At 44.3% G+C, this 27,203-nt stretch overlaps 1 protein-coding gene across 1 annotated transcript in view; it reads left to right on the top strand.

Moving 5' to 3' along the window:
- Positions 1 to 4,008: 4,008 nt before the first annotated feature.
- LOC130208307 (dual specificity calcium/calmodulin-dependent 3',5'-cyclic nucleotide phosphodiesterase 1A-like) overlaps positions 4,009 to 27,203 on the top strand; it is a 31,952-nt gene continuing 8,757 nt past the window's right edge. The window contains exons 1-11 of the mRNA XM_056437354.1: positions 4,009 to 4,481; positions 12,990 to 13,016; positions 17,721 to 17,834; positions 17,929 to 18,111; positions 19,111 to 19,177; positions 21,043 to 21,159; positions 21,876 to 22,016; positions 22,157 to 22,257; positions 22,667 to 22,792; positions 22,895 to 22,996; positions 25,580 to 25,700. Of these exons, the coding sequence (XP_056293329.1) occupies positions 4,009 to 4,481; positions 12,990 to 13,016; positions 17,721 to 17,834; positions 17,929 to 18,111; positions 19,111 to 19,177; positions 21,043 to 21,159; positions 21,876 to 22,016; positions 22,157 to 22,257; positions 22,667 to 22,792; positions 22,895 to 22,996; positions 25,580 to 25,700 (1,572 nt within the window). The remainder of the gene's footprint in view (positions 4,482 to 12,989; positions 13,017 to 17,720; positions 17,835 to 17,928; positions 18,112 to 19,110; positions 19,178 to 21,042; positions 21,160 to 21,875; positions 22,017 to 22,156; positions 22,258 to 22,666; positions 22,793 to 22,894; positions 22,997 to 25,579; positions 25,701 to 27,203) is intronic.

Raw genomic sequence — 27,203 nt, 5'->3', positions numbered from 1 at the left:
CAATTAGCCAGCTGACCAATCAGACAGCCCACTGTGTTCATGGACACACACATGGACTGTAACATGAACACACTGGTTATTCTTCAGTTTAACCAGGATCACCTGCACCAGCCCATGTGAACCCTTTGCCCACAAAAATTAACATGTACACTACCGTTCAAAAGTTTGGGGTCACTTAGAAATGTCTTTATTTTTCAAAGAAAAGCACTGTTTTTTCAATAAAGATAACATTAATCAAAAATACACACTATACATTGTTAATGTGGTAAATGACTATTCTAGGTGGAAACGTCTGGTTTCTAATGAAATATCTCCATAGGTGTATAGAGGCCCATTTCCATCAACTATCACTCCAGTGTTCTAATGGTACATTGTGTTTGCTAATCGCCTTAGAAGACTAATGTCTGATTAGAAAACCCTTGTGCAATTATGTTAGCACAGCTGAAAACAGTTATGCTGGTGTAGGGGGCGGCTGTAGCTCAGTGGGTGGGGGGAGTCGGGGGGCAGGGGCAAGGTTTCGATTTCGCTCTCCCCATTCCTCTCAAGTTAAGGTAGTTCAGAAGCAGGCACTTGGAACCCACTGTTGCTTCAGTTGCTGCAGCACACCTGCAGCCATAACAAAGGATGGGGATGGGTTAGGAATTAAATTCCCCCCCCTTGGGGATTAATAATAAAATAAAGTATATATCTTATATAAGCTATACAACTGGCCTTCCTTTGAGCTTGAAGTTTGAAGAACAAAATTAATACTTCAAATATTAATCATTATTTCTAACCTTGTCAATGTCTTGACTATATTTTCTATTCAATTTTCAATTCATTTGATAAATAAAAGTGAGTTTTCATGGAAGACACGAAATTGTCTGGATGACCCCAAACTTTTGAACGGTAGTGTATATATTTGATATCCCACAGAATCAATTTGTCTGTAATTCACATAATTATGAACCTGAAAGTATAAAGGCTGCAAAGAGGGCGAGGAGGAAGGGGGAGGGGCATGGGTCAAACAAAAAACGGTAAGGTATTTAGTCAACCGTAAGGTATTTAGTCGTAACTCCACTTCTGTGGGTATATTTCAAGCCAAACCACAATCTTTTCCTCAACCTAACCAAGTTGTTTTGTTGCCTGAACTTAACTAAGTTGTTTTACTGTGAAAACGGAAGTTTATTTTGAAAATACTTTATTCATGTAATGATCGTACATTGACACGTGTTGCTGAGCTTTAGCAACGCACAAAGAAATAAACCCAGCCAAACCGAGTTTGCCTAAACTAATCCAGGACAAAGCATGTTGAACTTCTATCTGTGTGAGGAGACTCAGTGGCAACGCTTTGTCAAGCCTCTTGCTCTAACCATCACCTTCACAAGGAAATACCCAATATAGGAACCCATCGGCCATTGGTCTGATGATGGATACGCCTCTGGGGCCAACGGGCTGTATTTCTGGGGTTCAGCTGAAGCCAGCCAGACTCCCTTTTTTGTGCACTGCTCATTGAGCCGTGCACATTGTTTACAGCACAATTAGCAACTTGAGATGTGAGAGTGGATTACACGAACCGATTGCATCACAATTAGCCAATTTACAAGCTTATTAAAAACTGAGAGATTCCGCATGTGAATGCAGAATCTGTTTTTAGAGATTTCTAAATGCCTGACCCCAACTCTCATAACCTGAATCTGAAAAACAGATCTGAACCCTTAATCAGGCCTTTGAAGTTCACAGAGTGGGAACCAGCTTCCAATTTAGTTTATGACCGTCGGAGAGAGAGATGACCAAATTGGTTCTTACAATGGTAGTTGTGAGAACACACACACACACACACACACACACTTTCTCTCAGTGTAATAGGCACACCCCTCTTTGTGTTCTTCCTCCCACACAGTCTTTATATTCTTCATTTTTTTCTTTTCTGGAGTCGTTTTTATCTCTCCTCTTAGCCGTGTCATTAGCGACCAAATATGGACAGGAAGTAATGAAATGATGTAAGACAGAGGAAATGTTTCAGTTGAGTTTTTCTTTATTTTAAATATACATGTTTGTATATTTTTACTGCATTTTCATTAGATATATTTATATATTACAACATTATTTTTACTGCATTGATATTCTTATTTATATATTCATATAAAAAAAAGAATCAGGATATATATAAATATATATATTTTAAAGAATCAATATACATATATATATATGTGTATATATATAAATAAATAGAATCAATGTAGTAAAAATAGAATTAGGATAATACATCTAAATTAATTTAAATAATTCCAACCTCACATGCAAGTACAAAGTTGCCCGTTTCAGTTGCTGCTGTGGATTCTTTAATTTGTCTATTTTTAGGTCTGTCTCGTGCAATTTGCAAGAGTAATTTTTATGTGCAAAAAACAGCTAAATAGTTAAAATAGTTGCAATAAAAGACATCAACTGCTCCAGTTTTTTTGAAAACAAGGTTTTTCTTCCTCTTCCTCCATCAGGGGACTCTCCACAGCCAAGTGAGGCGGTGACTCGGCTGCAGCATCCAATCAGGACCAGGTGCACCATCAGGAGGCGTGTCCTTGGGGCCACCAACCACTGCGCTGTGCAAAACCCCACGACCTGGTAAGAAAAACGCTCACGTCAGAATATATATATATATATATATATACATACATATATACAGTATATATATATATACTGTATATATAAATAGTCCTACTTTGCTTGTGAAAACATGTATTGTCTCCTGTGACCGTGGAGGGGGATCTTTGCCAAGTCTGAGAAAAATAACCCTAATGATGTCATAGTGATGTCATCCGGGTTAATTCGGTTTAGGCTTGGAGACCATAAATAGCAGAGAGCCTGCATCACGATAGTAATTTTGAAACGTAGTTTGAAACGAGGCAGCAAGGATAGAAGACAAGACGCCACTGAGTTGCATTATGGGAACTATAGCATCCGGTGCCTAGTAACTAAAACTGAGGATATCTCTGTTTCTTAATTCTGGTCATTCATTTGTTAATCTCTCCCTCACAACTGCCCTAATTAGAGTTTTGACATGGAGTGCTGTCTCTATGCGTTCCCCAGGGGATGAACCCTCAACATTTCATCGACCACATGTCTGTTCCAAATAGCGCCGGGCTCAGGATAACACGGAGAAATGACCACGGCAGCCTCTAGGGGACGCCAGCAGGACTGCAGACTGATTTGTTTGTGCCACTTGACTGGAGAGGTTTTGTGACTCTCTTTTCAGGACCATTACATCATCACTGTCTAAATACCACACACACACACACACACACACACACACACACACACACACACACACACACATTCTTCCTATCAGACGCAGCGGTCGAGCGAGGGACAGATGCCTGTGTGCTGTTTGCGTTTTGAATTTGGGAGGAGGGTGAGGAAGAGGAGGAGCAGGAGGGAGATCTGTCAGATGCAGGATTCCAGCACTCTGAGCAACCGTTTTTGAGTTACCACGGAAACCTGCGATGTTCTCTGCTTCTCCTTTGTGCTCCTCCATCGCTCCTTTCTCTCCCTCTCTCTCTCTCTCTCTCTCACTCCATCCCGGTTTTCTTGCTGGTCGACTTCCTCCTTGTGTTGCTACGGCGATGCTCTGGGACAGCTAAGCTGGATCATTTTGCAGCCGCAGTGCCGGAGCGCAGAGCTCAGCTTTGAGCCGTGAAGGAGGTCGTCAGCCCCCATCGCTTCGTTTTCTTGTCGGAATTCAATCGACGAAAAAGATGCCGTCAGTCTGTTGCCGCTCTTCAACTTTTTAAAAACACTACACTTGGTCTCACGGCCTCAGATCTTTAACCCCTCTGCAACGGATCGGAGAGTCCAGGCTGTACGGTGTCATCGAAGGAAGTTGGATGAAGTTCCATCGAACCCAAACTCGCCTCTCGGCCGTGATCGGCGTCGGTGTTTTCACAACTCTGTTTGTCTGAAAACACAAAGTCATTGTGAGCACCGATACTGACGACAACAAAACACCTCCTTCTCCTCCTTCGCCACACTGAGATGAACGAGGAGACGGAGGAGTCGCAGCTGCCCGAGGAAGTGGTGGAGGCTGAGGAGCAGGAGGAGGAGCAACAGGATGAAAAGCAGGGAGAGCAGATGCCCCAACAGGACCGAGAACAGGAGGAGGTAGAGTCTGAGGGGGTGCGGCAGAAAGAGGAGGAGCTAAATGAGGAAGAGGTGCAGCAGGAGCCGGAGGAGGTGCACGCCGAGCAGCAACCGCAGACTGTGGAAGGGCAGCGGGAGGAGGAGATGCACCAGGAGCAGGACGAGGTGCAGCAGAGTGAGGTGATACAGCAGGAGGAGGTGCAGACTGAGGAGATGTCACAGACTGAGGAGATGTCACAGACGGAGGAGCAGCAGCAGACGGAGCAGGAGCAGCGGGTTGAAGGGGAGCACATTGAGGAGGTGCAGGACTTTGACGACGCTCTGGAGCAGAACCACAGCAACCAGGTCCTGAGCCGCCTGAGAGGGATGTGAGTAAACACCAGATGGCACCCTCAGCCGGCTGCCGGCGTGATGTGAATGTGACAGCGCGATTGATAATCGGTGAGGATGTTGCGAGGAGTCGTTCACCGTTCTGGAATCGGACCGACGGCCCCGCGGACGGGGGGCATCAGTGTGGCTGCCTGGTTGCCGTGGCGATTTTGGCACGGACCGAGGATGGATGAAAGATGAATGACAGAAAATGAGTTGAAAACTGTGGGCGTGCGACATCACTGAACATGAGAGAGAGAGCGAGAGAGAGCGAGAGAGAGATGAGGTCACAGTTTCTCGTCCTCCAGTCTGTCTGTCTGTCAGATCTTTTTTCAGTAGCGGACGCTAATAACCGGCATCGCAGCGGGGACAGCGTCCCCACATCGGCCACACATGTAAAACAGCTTGGCTTTTTGTTCTCCGCGGGTTGCCATGGTAACGGCAGAGCATTGCGATGCAGCAAAACTCTCTCCAAAGATGCACAAATTAGGAGAGAGAGAGAGAGAGAAAAAGAGAGATGGAAACAGAGGAAAGACAAACTGAGCATCAGTGTTTTGCTTAAACGTCCTGTTGATGTTTCAGGTGTCTGTTTACAAACCAACTCCAATCTCAGACCCTCGTACATCATCGCCACGCTCACTGAGAACATGCATGTCTTTAAATGGAGCCTCATACCTTCACGCTGCAACAGCCCTGCAGCCGATCATGAAATTCAACGAGTAGTTTGGCAGAGCTGACATTAAATACTAAAGTGGATTTACAGGTGTTTGGGACATGTGAACAAATGTCTTTATTTGACCTTTATTTAACCAGATAAGTCAATTAAGAAGCAGTTCTCATTTACAGCGATGCCCTTCCAAAAAGGCAGCAACCGAAGGCAAGTCCATTTAAAACAAATAAAACAGATGAAGGTTAAACAATCTCACAAAAAAATGACGACACAATATGTACAATATATGGTGGAGCAAATTCAGAGAACATGTCGCATTAATCAGAGACTATGTATGATTTGTCGTGAGTTTGTAAAGGAGGGGGACGGAATGAGGAGTTTGCTTCTTTTCCAACTTGTTCCAGTCGATCGGAGCAGCAGACTGGGATGAGAGACGTCCGAAGGCGGTGCGGAGATAAAAATATACAAAGCCTTTAGCGGCTCCAGAGGGAGCTGCGTGAGGTCTGTTAAATGTCCTTGAGTGATGTCACTTGAGTCGCCGTCTGTTGGGTCCGAAGACTACAAGAATGAAAGATCGCCGTTGCAGTCGGCTGCTCCAGTAGAGCACTGACCCCGACTATGACCCGGCACCTTTGAGAGGAACTGGAACACCCCCAGTGAGCCGGGCCACATCACCCACCATCAGGTTGCGACCTCACGAATGCTGTGGTGTGTTTTCGGGGCCAAATCCCTGCAGCAGGTTCAACATGGGGACAGAAACCAGAAGAGGCTGTCAGAGCAGCACATCATCGTGTCATGAGGCCATCTGACCTCCGTAATGTGGCATGTTTTCAGATGTGAGATCAAGTATTTAATACTTTTTGGGTTACAGTTTACAGCATCCTCGTCAGCTGAACCGATGACTCATCGGTCCACAGACTGACACTCTTCAAACCGGGAGCATCTGATATTTCTCTTCTGAATATCAGATGAATGAAAGCATTTATTTTTTTAAACACAGAGTCTGGCGTATCCTCTGGTTCATAATTATTGGAATTCAATCGAATATTCTGCTGCATTTACATCTGAATAATTTCCCATTTTCCGTATCAATTGTGGTCTCATTCATCAAGTTATGGCAGAAAAGTGACCAGCTGTAAGATTTAATGAAAGCTTCTCACATCAGCAGTGAAATGAGATTGTGTGTTATTACTTGCATAAACAACACACGTGCACGCACACAGACACACAGTAATATCTTTCTGTTCAACAGACTTGCTGAACAGCATCTTGTATTAGTAACTAACTGGCAACAGAGCGAAAGATTTGCCAGCAGAAGTTGGTGTGTTGTCGGTTGAAGGAGTTGAGGCCAAGAGAAGTGTTTAATTTTGCCAAATCCTGTAATAAACATTGGCAAATGAACGTGTTATCTGTCATCAGTGATTCAACGAGATAGAAAATATAAGTCCAGAATTCAATACAGAAGCTCATCGACTAAACTTTACACTTCAAATCATCGGCGCCTGGTTGTGTTTAAAAATGGTGAAGCAAACATGGTGGACACACCCCAAAAAGAAAATAAGAAAATAAGAAACCATTATACATCCCAAATAATAATGAATGCAAAAATATTGACATGTCAAACCTAAATGTCCCGTCTCCACAGCCACATCCTGTCCGAGCAGCGAGCTGGTTGGCTGGCTTCTGTAACTGGGCGACAATACCGTTGTGTTTACTCTTAGCTTGAGCCCATCAGTCGATGATGTTTCTCTCCGGTTTCAAACAGTCCTGTGTGCATTGACAGATTGTGATTGGCAGCCGAAGCCTCTCGTGGCAAACAACCAACAACCGGTGAAACGGAAACAACTCAAAGGGTCATCCACATTTGTTTAATATTTGTGTTGACTTGTTTTTGTCAGCTAGTCTTTGATACTGGCTGCTTAAATATAAATGCAGACCGTATGATTGTTTTGATGCTCTGAGACGTTTTTCACACTTTGCGATGATTGACCGATGTCGCCATGTGGCCTCCTGCAGCGCTGCTGGATGTCACTCCGTGCGATATCAGTGACAACGCTCCGCCTTATCCTCTCAGTACAGACACCTCGAGAATGCTTATTTCGTTTATTTGGAGAGCATGAAACTTTCCCATTCAACCGAATATGCCAAACAGCTCAGTGAACGTGTGTTCAATAGACTAAAGAAGCGTGCCTCAATCAAATTCAGCGCAAAGTTTGACATGTTTCCAGATTTAGATCGGGAACATCCGACACACAGACACAAAGGGAGACGCCAACTCTCAGTAGTTGACGCTTGACAGTATCCTACGGAAAGAAAGAGCACCTCCTCTTTGTTAAAACGTGTTAAAGTTCCATCTGCAGGCAAAGTGTCTCTTAAAGCTGCAGCGACAACTTCTCTAAATGCTCAATTGAGGTCATGAAGCGTGTGTTCTGAGCGCTCGCACCACGTTTTAATCAAATGAAGCCACCGAATTTCAACGAAAACCACCAAACAGCCAGAAGAAGCATTAGAATGAAAAACAGGTAGATTGACTCAAATCAATCCTCTCATTACGGAGTCAGCTGCTTCATATTGTGTGTGTGTGTGTGTGTGTTTTTGGTGCAAGTAGTGCTTGAACCAATAAGTGTCCTCTTGAGTCTTTATTCATTTAACCCCGGGTGATCGTATTAAATGTCAACAATAAAGAGTACATATTGGCTTTTCTTCTTCGTCCTCCCTTGTTTCCGTGGTAACAACAGAGCATTTCGTTTCAGCTGGGGACAAAATATGTATCTTATTTATCTTTATTTCAGGTTTTACATAGTTTTTCTTCTGTCTTTTTCAGAAACTGCTGCTTTGCATTAAATCTTTTTTAAGTGTTTAAACAAAGCTTTTCAATTTGCTTCGGTGAGAGAGGGATGAAATAATGAGATGGAAGAGGGGAAAATAAAAGTGAAATGGGCACCGCAGAGTTCATCAGATTGTTTTGTGAGGCGGGAAATCAAACAGAAACCAGTTGATACAGATCAGCAACTCCAATAAATATAAAAAACAGAATACAAAACAAAATAATTTAAAAAAAATATCCATTCACCTGAAATTGCATGAAAACAAATGAGACTTGATAGCACAGAGAGCCATAGGCACTGGGGTTGAAACCAGTCCAGTTTAGAAACAGTGATAACCCGTCTGATGCCTTCATTAACTAAGTACTACAGTAACATTTAACTATCAAAGTCAGACTCTAAAACAATAGAACACGCATTGTTTTCATGTATCTATGTGTGTGTGTGTGTTTTGCAGTTGGTTTATTCACAGCCTGCTGCATTTTAATGGATGCTCTTCTTTCTCTCCAGGCCAGGGCGCTTGGTCTTGATGTAGGCGGTGTAGACGTAGCCACTAAAAAAGCGCGAAACGCACCCTGCTGTGGTGCATCAGTCATGCAGAGAAATAAAGCATCCATGAATAAAATATTCTGTACATGCTCAGTACTAATAGCGCTCAAGGACACGGGGAAAGAAAATGTGTGAGGTGACAGTAAAAACAAGCAAATACACAAGGAGGAAAGTAGAGAAAGGGGAAAAAATGAAGAAAAAAATGCAAATTCTCTGCAAAAAAAAAGTCCTGACGGAGCGGTGAGTCATTCCTCCAGAAACTATCTCCGTCCTCACCTGTCACTGCTGGTGCTGCAGCAGGCTTTTGTTGTTGTTTTTTTTCGACCAAAGACCCCAATGCAGCCTGCAGCCTGGCGCTCAGCATCGTACCCTGATTGGTAATTCAGTGTTGACGTGCCCACGCAGACCAGTGTGGAATAACAAGACTGTGGCAGCTGTGACTGATTTGGCCTCGGCTGCTGGTGATTGGCAATTAGTCAGCAGCCGAGGCCACCCCTATAAATGCTCCCACTAGAGAGTGGAGGGGGAGAGGTGAGCAGACGCGTTGCTGAACGGTCTGCTGTGTGGTGTGTGCAGATAATAAATATGTCTTTGAACAACACCTCGTGCGGTCTGGCGGATCCTTGGTGCTGGGGGGGGAAACCCACGGGTGGCGGCCTCGGGCCTGCTACACTGGAGCCCAACGTGGGGCCCCCTGGAACCCAGCGCCTGGAAAGGATGCGGCCAGATCCGGAGGTGGAGCTGATGGACAGCTTGGGCCAAATGCTGGCCAGAATTGAGGAGATGGGGCGGGCACAGGCGGAGGAGAACCGCCGGTTCCTCAAGGCCTTCCTGGACCCGCCGGCTATGCGGCCGAACCCCGAGACCCAGCACGCGTCGGAGCTGCCGACCTCCGAGGCCCAGGAGCTGCCGACCCCAGAACCCCAGGACCCGTCGGAGCTGCCGACCCCCGAGGTCCAGGAGCCGTCGGAGCTGCCGACCCCAGAGCCTCAGGACCCGTCGGAGCTGCCGACCCCAGAGCCCCAGGACCCGTCGGAGCTGCCGACCCCAGAACCCCAGGACCCGTCGGAGCTGCCGACCCCAGAACCCCAGGACCCGTCGGAGCTGCCGACCCCAGAACCCCAGGACCCGTCGGAGCTGCCGACCCCAGAGCCTCAGGACCCGTCGGAGCTGCCGACCCCAGAGCCCCAGGACCCGTCGGAGCTGCCGACCCCAGAACCCCAGGACCCGTCGGAGCTGCCGACCCCAGAACCCCAGGACCCGTCGGAGCTGCCGATCCCAGAGCCTCAGGACCCGTCGGAGCTGCCGACCCCAGAACCCCAGGACCCGTCGGAGCTGCCGACCCCAGAGCCCCAGGACCCGTCGGAGCTGCCGACCCCAGAACCCCAGGACCCGTCGGAGCTGCCGACCCCAGAACCCCAGGACCCGTCGGAGCTGCCGACCCCAGGACCCGTCGGAGCTGCCGACCCCAGAGCCTCAGGACCCGTCGGAGCTGCCGACCCCAGAGCCCCAGGACCCGTCGGCGCTGCCGACCCCAGAACCCCAGGACCCGTCGGAGCTGCCGACCCCAGAGCCCCAGGACCCGTCGGAGCTGCCGACGACCCATGTTCCCCGGGACCCGTCGGCGGAAGGCCGACCCTGGTTCCCCGGGACCCGACGCCGCTACCAACCCCTGATCCCCGGGGCCCGTCGGCGGCGCCTGTTACCCCTGCCCCGTCCCCATCTCGGCTGGCTTCAGCTCCCCGTCCCAGTCGACCCCGTCCCCCCCACGTCCTGAGCCCGGTCCCACAGAGCCCCCTCCTCCCGAGCCCGGTCCCGGTCCCCCAGAGCCCCTCCTCCGCCCAAGCTCTCATGGGGGGGGGAGGGGGAGTAGGCTAGGCCGGATGGAGCCCCGGCCTAAATCGAGTGGTGTGGCAGCTGTGACTGATTTGGCCTCGGCTGCTGGTGATTGGCAATTAGTCAGCAGCCGAGGCCACCCCTATAAATGCTCCCACTAGAGAGTGGAGGGGAAGAGGTGAGCAGATGCGTTGCTGAACGGTCTGTTGTGTGCAGATAATAAATATGTCTTTGAACAACACCTCGTGCGGTCTGGCGGATCCTTGGTGCTGGGGGGGGAAACCCACGGGTGGCGGCCTCGGGCCTGCTACAAAGACAAACATCCCGCTGTCACATTTCCGAGCCGATACGGGTCAGAGCTGAGATATGGCCTTCGGGATTCGGATATCAAATCTGGGATTGGCTCATTTCAGGCCAAATGGAGCTCATCAACTTGTGGTTTACGTATTTACTCACCAGAGGTACTTTTTCATTGGTTCAATGGAAACTCGGCCCTGAACAGTTTAGAGATCAATTATCTGGTGACGTGGTTTCTGTCGATGGCATTGCCCTGGCATCCAACACCACTGTAAAGCATCTCGGCGTTATCTTTGATCAGGACTTTTACTTTAACTCCCACGTGAGACAAATCTCAAGGACTGCATTTTTGGTCATCTATGTAAATTTTTTTTTAAATCAGGCAGATCTTGTCTCAAAAAGATGCAAAAAAACTAGTTCATGCGTTCGTTACTTCTAGATTACTGCAACTCCTTATTATCAGGCTGCTCTAATAAGTCTCTTAGTTCCCTCAAGTTGATCCAGAATGCTGCAGCTCGTGTACTCAGTAAAACTAAGAAAAGAGATCACATCACATCACCCCCTGTGTTAGCTGCTCTGCACTGGCTCCCCGTGAAATCAAGAATCACATTTAAAATTCTTCTCTTAACCTACACAGCCTTGATTGGTGATGTTAGTTGTAACACCCTGTCCTGTGTCTCCTGTGTTCTGTGTGTCCTCTGTCTTGATTGTTTCATTCCCTACACCTGCCCTCAGCCACTCCTGTCCTTGATTGTTTCATTCCCTTCACCTGCCCTCAGTCACTCTTGTCTCGTTACTGTCTGATGCTGTACACCTGTGTTTCCCCCCCTATATATAGTGTCAGTCTTTCCCTTGTCTCCTGTTGGATTGTTGTCTATAGTTGTTGTCTTTGGTTCCGTCTTCCCTGTGCCCTGTATATTACTGACCTGCCTGTTTGACCCTGCCCGCCCGCCCTGCCCCCTGATTCTCTGCCTGCCCACTTTTGGACTTTTTGCTTTTTAAAAAACTTTCTTTTCATTAAAGAGAGTATTTTGTTATTCATATGAGTCCAGCCTGTTCCTCTGCGCCTGAGCCTCACCCTGTGACAAGACCCTGACATTAGTATCATATTGCCCAACTAGAGAGCTGCGTTCACTACATGTGGGGCTACTTGTGGTTCCTAGAGTCTTTAAAAAGTAGGATGGGATCCAGAGCCTTCAGTTATCAAGCTCCTCTTCTATGGAACCAGCTTCCACCTTCAGTCCGGGAGGCAGACACTCCTCTGTTGCTCTCCTGAAGGTTTCTTCCTTTTTTCCCCGTGAAAGTTTTTTTTCTATTTCTTGGGAGTTTTTCCTGATCCGATTTGAATTGAATGGAATTAACAGTGAGCCACGACCACGATGGATGTACGACCTCTGGTGTTTTGTTGAGGCGGGCTTTACTTCCTCTCTGTTTGGGGTCTCACAGCCTGCTCTAGGTGTAAACATAAGGATGACAGTTGCAACCAACATCTTTCCTATTATTCTTATCTCAACTCAATGTGTAAAAGTGGCAATCCTGCACATTTAAAAGGTGTACAATTCAGGGCTAGTCAGATGGTTTGCTACACAGAACCGTCTGATGACGCGTCACCAAAAGGGCGGGAACTTGCATGAAAAAAAGCCTTCTGTGGTGTTCTTTGCTTTTCTTTCAATTAATAAATAATTGTGATACAACTGATGCTCTTGAAGTGTCTACGCTAAATTACTCTGTTTAGAGCGGGCTGCCAGGAAATCCTCACAGGACGCTAATTGGTCTTGGCTCCGGCTCGGTGGACCACAAACGTGCTACGTGAAGCCCAACGAGAGGGAGTTCTGTGTGATGTGTGACCTTGCGATTCTCGTGTGAACTTGGGACATCGGGAGAATCCAGGTGTCGTGCAATGAAACATCAACACAGGAGCAAACAACTGTGTGTAGTCAAGACGTGATTTGGCATCCTGAGCGGAGTTTGAAGTTACTTTCCCTCTGTGTGAGTTTGTGTTATAATCCGAGTTTGTTCGCCCCACTGGCGAGCTAATCTGTGTTGCTCGGCCCCCCTCGATGAACACTGTTAGCTCTGTCAGCACTGTTGTTGTTGTTGTTGTTGTCTGCACTGTCTGTGCAGGTCGCTCCATTTGCTGCTGGCCTAACTGTTTTAGGAAGGGTATTTTTGCGTCATGTGACCTGCGCTACCGACTGTGGCCACTAGTCAACAATGTTCCTGAGGGTTTGGCTCCGACAGCCGGATCGCTGTCAGTTTATGTTTTAATGAGTTTACGTATCAGATGTGTTCTTCTGACTGACTCTTGTGTTTTTGTTTTTTGTTTACAGGCAGAAATATAAATGTGCCTCGCAGAGGTAAGATACTCATCCACACACGCACGCACACACGCACACGCATACGAAGAAGAGGCTGTCTATGAGTTTCCAGTTCCGCTAAAGAGACATTGGTTTCATTAAAATTACAGTTTGAGGCCCAGAGAATTTAAATGATTTAATTGTTTTACAAAACAGCATAGAAAAAAGAAAATAACTGAAAACAAATGTGTATCAGAACTTTGTTTCTTCTTATATTTATCCAAATGACCAACTCCTTTTCCCCGACATTAAAATGCTCAACTTTACAGCAGAAATAAACAAGTTGACGACCTGGTAAACAAAACGGTTTTGGGTATCTATATCTAAATTATGATTTTATTTTTAAATGATATAGATTTGCTAGCTGTCTCCTCTGGTGCAACCTCTTTGCTCATCTTTAGAGTGCAGCTGTGTCGCTACTGCCAAGATGGATGGTGGACTTCCTTCCTCCACTGCTGGAAGCTCGTCACTCTGTAAATGAACCGATCTGTCATGTGCCAGGATCGCATACACAACTGGCGAGAGTCTGCTCCTTTGCGTACAAAAGCTAGTGATGAATAATCAATTCTCTTGACGCCTGACTTTGTCTGGAATTTGACCCCTCAGCTCAACTTGAGCCCTTGAGTCTCCCCAGATACTGCGGATGATGATGATAATAATCTACTGTTCCCAAAAGAAGTGAAGCTATTGGGCTTCTTTCGTCTTCTTTTTTTCTCGGGCAAATTAAATGCTTGAATGTCTGCAGCCTTGAACTTTTATTTCTCCCTCGCTCCGTCTCCCTGCTTGACTCCAGCTGTAACCATGGCAACTAAAAAAAGATTTCATCCAGTTTACAGGAAGGTGTTTTCGTAACCACGACGACGGCACGATGCCTGGTCGCCGCAGAGTCTTTATGTTTCCCCGTCGTCGGCTTCCTCCGTTGTAAACATTTGAACCATCCATCATGAACAGCAAAAACACGTCAAATATCCATCAATTACGTCTATTCATCCATTCAGCTGTTAATATACCCGGACTGTGTGGTAGGTAATGGATGAACATACAAGCCCTCTTTGGATTACAGAATGTGGCCTCACACCCCCTCAGCAACTGCAAGCAATACCATTTTGAGATAATATTAAAAAAGGAACTTATTACATGACTGAGTCCTTTATAAATACAAAAGTTTGGGTCTCAATCTGGACACAAACTTCTGTCCCGGCTGACGAGTATAACGTGGAGGTCGTGTGTACGGAAACATGTCTGATTCCGGGAGGAGACTCCCATTGCTGACAGTGGGAGTCAGCTGATTGACAGGTGGCTGGGTGTCATGTGTCCATCTGGATTTTCGTGTTCTGGTTCTGTGGTGTGAACAGGACAGCAGTTGTGTGGGTGCAGTGTATGGAGATCGGTACTTCCTCCTGCCAGTTAGCAGGTGTATGAAGTCTGAAGAGACGTCTAGAACTCTAATGGATGGACGGATCTTTCATAGCGGCGGACGGTGCAGTTTATCGCGGCGCAGGTGAAAGTTACAGAAGAGCAGAACAGCAAAGTGCTGCAGCGTCTTACATGTGTTATAACTTGCAGCTGCACTGGAAGTTTACATGAACTTTATCTCTACCTTTTAAAGTGTATCCACTCAGATTTCTGCTTTGAGTTTTCCAGAAAGATGATATTACTAGATACATATATATATATATATATATATATATATATATATTAGTGCTGTGAAAAATAACGCGTTAACTCAGTTAATCCAATTACAGGTTTAACTAGTTTTTTTTTTTTTACGCATTTAACGCATGCGCAGAATGAGCTTCCAATCCGTCTGTTGTTGGTCGTTGGGACGAAAAAAAAGTCACTTGCAAAATGAGCTTCCAATACACCACTTCAATCTGAACTCTGTCCGCTCTCATGCAGACGGTCTGTTCATCGGTGATGATCCTTCCGCAGGTTCACCTACGGAAACCTTGTTACGACTTTTACTTCCTGTAGATCAGGGTCTCAACACGTCGATCGCGACCCGCCAGTCGATCGCGGCGTAGTGTCGGTAGATCGCATGACATTAAAGAGATTGGCCCGCCCCCTGACATGTTCTCTATAGCACGTCTTTGTTCTTTTATTAAACTAAACGTCTGTTGTTGATCGTATCTCCACAGCAGCATGTCATCTCTGTCTCTACGCGTTGCGTTAACACTTATCGATCTCCGTCTGGCGCGCCACAGAGCTCCGTGCGCGCGCATCGGGACCGAGCAAAAAAAAGTCACTTGTCAATCTGTCCACCTTTAGATTGTATCATGGTTGACAAACAAGAGAAAAATGCTCTGTTTAACCCTCCTGTTACCTTTACATTTACTAACATATTTTACCCTCGGGGTCAATTTGACCCCAGCAATTAAAACCTCCAGAAAATTATTAGAATTAATATTGTTTCCCAAGTTTAAGTGTGAGGTACTTTATGTTTGTTTGTTGACTACCTAAATAGCCCTTTAAATAAATAAAAAAGTTGATATTTCTGATATGTTTGACACAGTGAAAAACAGCCTGGGGTCAAATTGACCCCAAAGAACACCAACATTAAACATTGAATGGGGTCAAATTGACCCGAAAGGTAACAGGAGGGTTAAACATTCTGTTTAGGATGAAGATGTATTAATGTTCCATATGGAAGAAAACTGCTAAATAACTGCTGAGTTGCAGCACCATTGTATAGAAGAATGTATAAATGTATATATCCGTCTTTTGTCATAAATCTCTATGTTCTCACAAAATATACCGAGAATATCGGTAATATGTGATTAATCATGATTAATCCACAAAAACCTGTGATTAACCCGATTAAAATTTTTAATCGTTTCACAGCCCTAATATATATATATATACACTACCGTTCAAAAGTTTGGGGTCATCCAGACAATTTCGTGTCTTCCATGAAAACTCACTTTTATTTATCAAATGAATTGAAAATTGAATAGAACATATAGTCAAGACATTGACAAGGTTAGAAATAATGATTAATATTTGAAGTATTAATTTTGTTCTTCAAGCTCAAAGGAAGGCCAGTTGTATAGCTTATATCACCAGCATAACTGTTTTCAGCTGTGCTAACATAATTGCACAAGGGTTTTCTAATCAGACATTAGTCTTCTAAGGCGATTAGCAAACACAATGTACCATTAGAACACTGGAGTGATAGTTGATGGAAATGGGCCTCTCTACACCTCTGGAGATATTTCATTAGAAACCAGACGTTTCCTCCTAGAATAGTCATTTACCACATTAACAATGTATAGTGTGTATTTTTGATTAATGTTATCTTTATTGAAAAAACAGTGCTTTTCTTTGAAAAATAAAGACATTTCTAAGTGACCCCAAACTTTTGAACGGTAGTGTATATATATATATATATATATTTATACTGTATGTATAACCCCCAAACCCAACCGCATAAAAAAGACATATTGATATTACTATATATCTAGTAATATCAATTTTTTTTTTACCAGTGTACCTGAGCTCTCAGCACTCAGAACAGCTGCTCAGACAGCGTCTCCAAATGTGGTTAGGCCTACCTTTTATTGAAGTGGGCAGGTAATAATAGTTTTGAGTGGGCAAGTTCAGGGCTGTGAATTCCTGACTGAAATCTGGCAACAGTGAGCTCAGACAGCTCAGTGTGACATGGCTAAGATGAGATGAAGATAACAGTTGGAAATAAATGATTTCCTGGCGGTCCCTTTTGGGCAGAGGTATCTCTTGATTTGACTGAAAACAGCACGGATTGATTGGCTCTCGTTTAAGTAACGACTGGCTGCGCTATTGCTTTGACGAACTTTATGGGCCCAAATGGGTCAATAAAGAACCATTTTGAAATGATTCTTCAGCTAGAAATGGTTCTTTCAAGGAATAAATGTTTCTTTGAGTTACCGTTTTCTGGAAATAAATAAAGAAATAACTACCATCACCCCCAGTTAATTTTTTTCTTTTTTTAAATGTACACAATCTCCCACGATACAATAACTCCAATGACGTGAATTAGGAACCCTTTAATATCCCAAAGCACCGCATCACAAACATGTAGAACCATCAAATGGTTCTTTTCTCGGTAACGGTTCTTCTTGGAACCTCACAGCCTCTTAAAGAACTATTTAAGAGCCATTATTTTCCTGTGAGCCAAAAGTCATGACGTCATATCTGTTCCCTTAGTTTCTGTAACTCACTCCAAAATCAAACACAAACTACAGGAACACCACAGTGCTCACGATAAAACTACAGCGTGGGTTTTGTCCTTACTCACCAAAACTCTGGCTCCCAAAGTTAAACAAAACTTTGACAATGCTTTTTTTTTAAAACCGTCGTCCCCCTAAGCACATGAAACAAGCCGATACTGATGAAAACATCTCTATTGCAAGGCGGTGTTTAGTGTTATTATAATAATTATAATCATCATTTGGAATGAGCTTCTCTTACATCTGGAACACACTGTATGTATGCCAAGTTATAATTAAGTTTATTGGATGAGGCAGAGACGGTTTATCAGGCAACACATTCCTCTCCAGTTGGATCAGATGACACAAACTACAAATCTCCAAATAACTCATTACTTCTGTGTTTGGTGACCTTCCTCTGATGTATAGTCCAATAACTGAGCACATGAGTGCACTGTGTGCGACCTGTGTGTGTGTGTCTGCGACCTGTGTGTGTGTGTGTGTGTGTTTGCCTCATCAGGCTGAAGGGGGTCCTGGAGCAGATGGACCGGGGTGTCGTGGACCTGCTGGAACTCCGCAGGAACCTGGAGCTCGCTACAGTCATGTTGGACAACGTTTACACTGATGAGACCAAGTAGGACCGGTCGACTGACCAACAGATACATGGATATGTGGCCAAAGTATAGACTCGCCACTGTGACGGACAGCTGTGTCTTTCTGTCCTGCAGGCGTCTGTTGGACACCGAGGACGAGCTCAGCGACTTGCAGGGGGAGTCGGTGCCCAAAGAAGTACGGGATTGGCTGGCATGCACCTTCACCAGGAAGATGGGTGTGGCCAAGCGTCGCCCTGAGGAGAAGCCGAGATTCCGGAGCATCGTCCATGCGGTGCAAGCTGGGATATTTGTCGAAAGGTAACGCATTTCTTTTTATTTAAAGGTTTTGAAAATGTACATCTGCATCCAAGTTATGTGGCTTAAATAAATGCAGCTAATGTGACTTTGTGAGTCCTGCAAACTTTGCACCCTTCATCTCCGGTGTAGAGAATTAGTTTTTTTTCCCATTTGAGAAAATGGTGTGCATACAACTTTGTGTTTGTCTGTTCGTGCACAAAGAAAACTATGAGCACTTGACTGACCTGCGCAGAGCCCTGACCTCAACCCTGAACCAACATCCATGAGGCTGAACTGGGTCACCGAATGTGAGCCAGACCTCGTCAGCCAACATCCGTGTTAAACTTCAGGTTCTGAAGACTGAAACCAGAAACAAGTGGTTAGAGCAGCCGATTGGTGCGCGTGGTTTTGGAATCACATGCTCAACATTTCTATAGGGCCGTGTAACGCATTGTATTAATAACAGGAAGGAAGAACTGCGGCTCCTCAAAGTCCAGTCAGATGATTGTCTCCAACAAACAAAAAATAGTTATTTTTGTCTTGAGCGGAAATCTGGTGCACCTGAAGACGAACGAATCATTAACTTCCTCAAAATAAACATCAGAACGCATCCGGCCCGACTCCGCCGCAGATGTGATTACAGGGTCGAACACGAGGTGTAACGACGTTAGCGTGCCAGCGAGCTGGAGATGCAGATCGTGGAGGGAAACCATGAGGTCCAATGTCATTAGAGGGCAAATGATGCGCAGTGATAGAACGCTATCAGTTCATCTGCGGCAGCTTAATGACGCATAAAATCTCAAAAATATGTGCCGCACCGAGGCAGCGCTCACTGTGTGTGTTTAGAACACGGTTACCACGGCGACCAACAATCCATCCTGGTCACAAACTGTGGAGGAAGGCGACTGGAGGTCTGCGTGAGGACTGAGGAGAGTTTATGTGCAAGCAACTGTCTGTATATAAGTGAGAGATTTTTATCGGTGTGTGCGTGTGTGTGTGTGTGTGTGTGTGTGACTTTAGGATGTACAGACGGACATCTAACATGGCTGGTCTGACCTACCCTCCCACGGCTTTGACAGCTCTGAAGGTATACACTGTTTCATTACTGCGGAACCCATCTGCAGGAAGCGGAAATAATGTGACTATTGATTTCAAAAATATACATGAGTCAGTTCCTACTCTGAAAGACAGTTTTGTTTTCTCCAGAAACTTGAAAGGAAAGAAGGAGGCAGACAAGAGAAACACAAACAAGAATGGAAGATGACTGTCAAAGTTGAGGAAGATGTTGAAGAAGTAGGAAAGGAAATTAGGGAGTAGGGAATGAATGGTGGCAATGAAAAGGAAGAGGAAAAGAAAGAAAAGTAGAGAGGAGGTATAGAAATTGGTCAAATAAAAAAGTATTAAGGAGCTATAAGGAAGGTGAAGAAGTACACTACCGTTCAAAAGTTTGGGGTCACCCAGACAATTTTGTGTCTTCCATGAAAAAATCACACTTTTATTTATCAAATGAATATAAAATGTAGTCAAGACATTGACAAGGTTAGAAATAATGATTAATATTTGAAGTATTAATTTTGTTCTACAAACTTCAAGTTCAAAGGAAGGCCAGTTTTATAGCTTATATCACCAGCATAACTGTTTTCAGCTGTGCTAACATAATTGCACAAGGGTTTTCTAATCAGACATTAGTCTTCTAAGGCGATTATCAAACACAATGTACCATTAGAACACTGGAGTGATAGTTGATGGAAATGGGCCTCTATACACCTCTGGAGATATTTCATTAGAAACCAGACGTTTCCACCTAGAATAGTCATTTACCACATTAACAATGTAGAGAGTGTATTTCTGATTAATGTTATCTTTATTGAAAAAACAGTGCTTTTCTTTGAAAAATAAAGACATTTCTAAGTGACCCCAAACTTTTGAACGGTAGTGTACATGACATGTTGGAAGGAGAGAAGGAAGCAGAAGAGGAAAGAAAGGAGGTGGATAATGGAAGTTCTGTTTATCACCTAGTCAACATATTTCTACATTATGCAGAGAAATAATTAGTTGTCTCTCCAGTAAAAGACATGCACCACAAGAACATATACACAATGAAACAATACAGCAAAGATAAACTGCTGTGCGCAAATATGAAAGATGGTATGTAGAGGGATGCAGGGGAATGGTGAGGGAAACTGACATTGCATGAGAGCTTTAGTCTTTCAGCAGACTTGGCAGTGTCCTCGTTCAGGATTCAGATGGCCTGAGGGAAGTAGCTCCTCTTTTTTAATCTCTCCGCTCTGGCTCTTTGGCTGCGGTGCCGCTTCCCCGACCACAACAGTTAAAAAAGGCCATTGTTCGGTAAGTAGGGTAAGCGGGAGAGGAGGAGATAAAGGAGGACAGGGAAATACAAAAAGGAGGTATAGATGTGGAAAAGCGGAGGAATTGATGTAGAGAAGGCAGAGAAGGGAAGGTGGATGAGCAGGAATGAAAGGAAAAAAAGAGGGGTTGAGAGAAAAATGAAGAGATGGATTAGAGAAGGAGAAGCAATTGAAGGAAGGAAGAGGTGGAGGAGGAAGAACAATGTATTTTCAGCGGTGTGTATGTCATGACATCTCAGGGCTTCCTGTACAAACTCAGAACAAAATTAGATTAAACAATAAATACAGCAGTCAATTGTTATGTTTGCTTCTCAAATAATGTGAAATACAAATAAATGGAATACACCAATTTATAAATCATAAACAACGTAAAATCTAATTATGACCTAATGAATAATTATTACCATGAATTGAATTGGTTGTGCCGTTCTACTGCATTCCAACGTCAGCGAACATTATCTTGTGGGAGGAAGCCCACATCACATGGACGTACACTGAGATGAGCAGCTGCATCTCTGCATGGTACCTGCATCACATCAGATGTTGGTAAATGTCTCCCTGGATCTTACTTGTTGTTTTACAGGAAGTGGATCACTGGTCGTTTGATGTCTTTTCCTTCCACGAGGGCACCGGAAACCATGCCCTCAAGTTCCTGGTCTACGACCTGATGAACCGCTATGACCTCATCAACAGGTTCAGGGTACACACAGCTTTATAAAGCTAACACCTGTGGACTTAGACTTGTGTCATGGCGAGAGCTTAGATGTGTTGGGTGGGACGATCTGGATAAAAACCAGAACCAGCTGTGCATTGATACAATGTGACGCTGCAGTCAGCGGCTAGTTAGCTTAGCTTAGCACAAGGACTGGGAACAGGGGGACCAGCTAGCCTGGCTTTGTCTAAAATCTGTGTCACGTTTTCTTCTAACTTGAACCTGCCTTGCATCATCTCTAAAGTGCACTAATTAATTCATACAATGAGTGTTAAAGCTAAGTTACGGCGGTGCGGTTATGTGCCTGACTGTCTCACCCAGCGGAGATAGTCCTGCACATAGCCCCCCTGGGACTTGTAGCTGTAGCTTGAAGCTTATTTGGCTCATGGGACAAGTGCATTGCATTCATCAAATGAAAAAAGAGATTGGAGATGTTATCTCATAATTATTATAATGCCTTTCATGCAAATTTAGCTTCAGGATTACGAGAAAAATATCCCAAAGATGAGATGTTGTAATGGAGACAGTTTACTGTAATAATACGATGAAGGGATCACAGCACCAAACAATATCCTGGCCCACCTGCCTCAACGTCAGCCGACCTACTGGAGGTCTTTGTTGCTGGATGACAGAGTATCCACGTAGGCGCGGTGTGTTACTTGTCGTGCCTGTCCTCCCTGTACTACCTCCGGTCCTGTGTTCAGATCCCGCTGCAGGCTCTGATGCAGTTTGTTGAAGCTCTGGAGAACGGCTACAGTAAACACAAGAACCCCTACCACAACCTGATCCACGCCGCCGACGTCACTCAGACCGCCCACTTCCTGATGCTGCACACTGGACTGATGGTAACCCCCCCCCCCCCCCTCCCACACACACACACACACACAGACACTACTTTATCACTTCACACTGAACCATCTAATTCAGCTAACTGTGTTTGGTTGTGTCTGTGTGTGTGTGTGTCTGTGTGTGTGTGTGTTGGCAGCACTGGCTCAGCGAGCTGGAGATTCTTGCGATGGTTTTTGCTGCAGCAATTCACGACTTCGAACACACAGGAACCACCAACAACTTCCACATCCACGCCAGGTAAAAATATCAAATGATTTACTCATTATGGACCATTGTTAACAGAGAAGATATGAAAAGCAAATTAATTAGATATAGAAAAAGTAAATCAAAATACATCAAATTATATACTTTTAAATGAGGTATACTAAACATAATACATAAACATGAACAATTATTGGGGCAACCGAAAATAGTTATTTCAAATAGTTATTTCAAATAATAAATATAAAAGTTTGAGAAAAATTCGTGTTTGACAAATGTACCAACTACAATGAAGACGCGTCACTTAGGATCTGATGAGAAGGTGACTGTTTTGTCACAGACTTGGCCTAATGGAACACATTTTTTTTATGGATGAGTGGTTTTACTTCTTTATGGGGCCTCCGTATTTGTAAGCGTCTGATTGGATGTCGTGTCTGTCTGTCAGGTCGGATGTTGCCATTCTCTACAACGACAGGTCGGTGCTGGAGAACCACCACGTCAGCGCCGCCTACCGGCTGATGGCCGAGGACGACATGAACATCCTGGTCAATCTGAGCAAGGATGACTGGAGGTACACACACACACAAACACAAACACGCAGATTACACATCACTGAAGGGTTAATACTTGTCACGGTGACTGGTCACTGATTAGGTGTATTGATCGTTGGCAGGGAGCTGAGGGCTTTGGTGATAGAGATGGTGATGTCCACAGACATGTCCTGTCACTTCCAGCAGATCAAGACCATGAGGAACACCCTGACACAGACAGACAGGTCAGTGCTGCAGCCATGACCTTCGACCTCTAAGCTTCAGCCAACAGACATGTGTGTTTTGCTTGAGCTACAGCATTATTTATATTATATTATTTATTTTAACAATTTAAATAAAGATGAAAGAAAAGTGTATTACAATTATTTTTCAAATCTATCTATCTATCTATCTATCCATCTATATATTTATCTATCTATCTATCTCTCTTTCTATCTATCTAAAAAGTCCCAGTGTCATTCAATGGAAAAATCAAACAAGCATTTCTACTTTGTAGTTAAATATTTAACATTTATTCCGACACTGAAATAATGAGGACATCTTATTTATACAATTCAGTATATACATGTATATATATATATATATATATATATTATAATAATCATTTATTCCGACACTGACATAATGAGGACATCTTATTTATACAATTCAGTATATATATACAGTCGTATGCAAAAGTTTGGGCACCCCTGATAATCTCCATTACTTTCATCTATAAATTGTTGGGCATTTGGATCAGGAACTTCTTTGTCATATATATAATACTTCATGGACACAGTGATATTTTAGCAGTGAAATAAGGTTTATTTGAGAAACAGAAAATATGCCATATGCATCATAAGAGAATTAGACAGGTGCATAAATTTGGGCACCCCAACAGAAAAATCACATAAATATTTAGTAGAGCCTCCTTTTGCAAAAATAACAGCCTCGAGACGCTTCTTATAGCCTCTGATGAGTGTCTGAATTCTGGATGAAGGTATTTTGGACCATTCTTCCTTACAATACATCTCCAGTTCAGTCAGGTTTGATGGGTGCCTAGCGTGGACAGCCCGCTTCAAGTCACCCCATAGATTTTCAATTATATTCAAGTCTGGCGACTGGGATGGCCATTCCAGAACATTGTAGTTGTTCCTCTGCATAAATGCCTCAGTGGATTTGGGCGATGTTTGGTCGTTGTCCTGCTGGAACACCCAACTCCGCGTAACTTCAGCTTTGTTACAGATTCTAGAACATTATTGTCAAGAATTTGCTGGTACTGAGTTGAATCCATCGACCCTCAACTTTAACTAGATTCCCAGTACCTGCACTAGCCACACAGCCCCACAGCATGATGGACCCCCCACCAAATGTTACTGTGGGCAGCAAGTGTTTTTCTAGGAATGCTGTGTTCTTTTGCCTCCATGCGTAACGCCTCTTGTTGTGACCAAAGAGCTGTAGCTTTGTCTCATCAGTCCACAGCACTTTGTTCCAAAATGAGCCTGGCTTGTTCAAATGTAGTTTTGCATACCTCAAGCGAGCCTGTTTGTGGCGTGTGTGCAGAAAAGGCTTCTTCCGCATCACTCTCCCATACAGCTGTTCTCTGTGCAATGTGCGCTGAATGGTGGAGCAATGCACAGTGACACCATCTGCAGCAAGATCACCTTGCAGGTCTTTGGAGGTGGTCTGAGGGTTGTCCTTGACCATTCTGACCATTCTTCGCCTTTGCCTCTCCGATATTTTTCTTGGCCTGCCACTTCTGGCCTTAACAAGAACTGTGCCTGTTGCCTTCCATTTCTTAATAACATTCCTCACAGTGGAAACTGATAGCTGAAACCTCCGGGATAACTTTTTGTAGCCTTCCCCTAAACCATACTGCTGGACAATCTTTGTTTTAGATCATCCGAGAGCTGTTTTGATGCCCCCATGTTGCCACTGTTCAGAGGAGAATCAAAGAGAAGCACAACTTGCAATTGGCTTCCTTAAATACCTTTTCTAATGATTGGATGCACCTTTCTATGGAATTGAAGGCTTAACGAGTTAATCAGACTAATTATGTGTTGCAGTTAATCAGCGATTTAGTAGGTACAGGTATTCAAATCAACAAAATGATAAGGGTGCCCAAACTTTTGCACAGCCTATTTTTCACATTTGATTTAATTGCACACAACTAAATACTGCTACACTAAATATCTTTGTCTGGGAAACACCCCAGCACTCAGTGTTAACTAGAAAATGAATATTACACAACTGTGATCTTTTTTTGGTGAAGACAGAGTAAATTATCATGCAGCCTCAGAGGGGTGCCTAAACTTTTACATACGACTGTATATATATATATATATATATATATAATAATAATCAGTATAATATACCATCTAATACAATATAAATATCATACATTTCTGATAATTAAATGTAAATATATAAACATATACTGTATATATACATACATTCATCAAATCTAAGAGAACATGTTTGTATATTAAGAGGCCCCTATAAGCCTTGTTCGGGGTAACGTGAGCCTGTTTATCTCCTCATTGTGTTTCTTCACCTCCTCCTGTGTCGTCGTGCAGTTGGTAGTGACGTTCACTTTGCCCAACATGGCTGCTTGAGGAGTTATCATGTGTGTCCTGGTGTTCTCATGTTTTCTGTGTGCCTCATGTCTCTTACTCCATAACTGCATGCTGGATGCTGTTTTTCATGGCTGATTACAATATGCTGTATTTCTCCTGTCAAACTCACGAGAAGTGTTGCTTTTACAATTTATTATCGAATGCTCTATTAAAAATGACTTAAGTGAAACTGTTTTTGCTCCATCTCTCCAGTCTCGACAAAGTGAAGGTTTTGTCTCTGATGCTTCACGCGGCAGACATCAGTCATCCAGCCAAAGCCTGGCCGCTGCACTACCGCTGGACTCACAGTCTGATGGAGGAGTTCTTTAGACAGGTACCCACACCCACACACACCCCCATATGCACACACACATACACACACACAGTTATTATTATATGAACAATACAAAACCTAACAAACACAATGGCAGACACCGAACAATGTCATAATGCGCTGTCTATACAAATAATCTACGGGAATTACATTAACCCATTCATTAAAAACTAGAATGGGCACTCGGTAGAGCGCATACCTTCGCATATCACAAGATTGGGCATTGAATTATGAACATTTTGGCATTAGTTGCATGCCAATTGGACAAAAATGTATCGTGCTATGGTAAAAAAAGAGTTTGACCTTTCCATGACCTTGACCTTTGACCCGATTGATCCCAAAATCTAATCAAATGGTCCCTGGATAATAACCAATCATCCCACCAAATTTCATGCGATTCAAGAAGATTTGACCTGTTCATGACCTTTGACCTTGACCTTTGACCTGATCGTTCCCAAACCTGATCCACGCCGACGTCACTCAGACCGCCCACTTCCTGATGCTGCACACTGGACTGATGGTAACCCCCCCACACAGACACTACTTTATCACTTGATTGATTGATTGATATATTTATTTGTCGTTTGCCAGAGTACAGGTACAAAAGCATCGAAATTACAAGAAAGGGTGGATGAAAGATTACAGCATAACATGAGGGAAGAAGGCGAGAAAAAACACCAACCCCCCGACTATGCCCGAGAGGGTACAGTGTGGAGCAGGAAAACACCTTAGCACATAAGCACATACATTTTAGACATGACTTGCAACGAGTAGGAAGGGGAGGAGGTAATCCAACAACTGGGTGATCTAAGCCCATCCATTGGGGCAGAAGGTAACCAGCACCGACAAGCAGCCAGCCGGTCCGGCGCCAACACAGCAGCGCCAGCACAGCCCGTCCGGTCACACTGGGGTTAAAAGCAGGCGGGCGTGGGATGGGGAGGGGGTAGTGAATGCGAATCAGTATTATTGAAAGTTCGTGTGTGCGTGTTCTGGTATGTCGTCCTCCCCCAGGCCACAACAGACAGAGTTCTCAGTCCGCAAGATGGTCGTTGCCATGGAGATAGCCTTGAAAGGTCCTGGGAGAAAAACAACCACAGGTGTCTGTGGATAGGGGGAAGGGAACCATCTCATTCAGCTAACTGTGTTTGGTTGTGTCTGTGTGTGTGTGTGTGTGTGTGTGTGTGTGTGTGTTGGCAGCACTGGCTCAGCGAGCTGGAGATTCTTGCGATGGTTTTTGCTGCAGCAATTCACGACTTCGAACACACAGGAACCACCAACAACTTCCACATCCACGCCAGGTAAAAATATCAAATGATTGACTCATGATGGACCATTGTTAACAGAGAAGATATGAAAAGCAAATTAATTAGATATAGAAAAAGTAAATCAAAATACATCAAATGATATACTTTTAAATGAGGTGTACTAAACATAATAAATAAACATGAACAATTATTGGGGCAACCGAAAATAGTTATTTAACCCTTGTTTGTCACAAGGGTT

Source organism: Pseudoliparis swirei, chromosome 2 (assembly GCF_029220125.1).
Source record: "Pseudoliparis swirei isolate HS2019 ecotype Mariana Trench chromosome 2, NWPU_hadal_v1, whole genome shotgun sequence".
Lineage (NCBI taxonomy): Eukaryota > Metazoa > Chordata > Actinopteri > Perciformes > Liparidae > Pseudoliparis > Pseudoliparis swirei.
The sequence above is the reverse complement of the archived record's forward strand: the minus strand, read 5'-3'. Positions and strand labels throughout refer to the sequence as shown.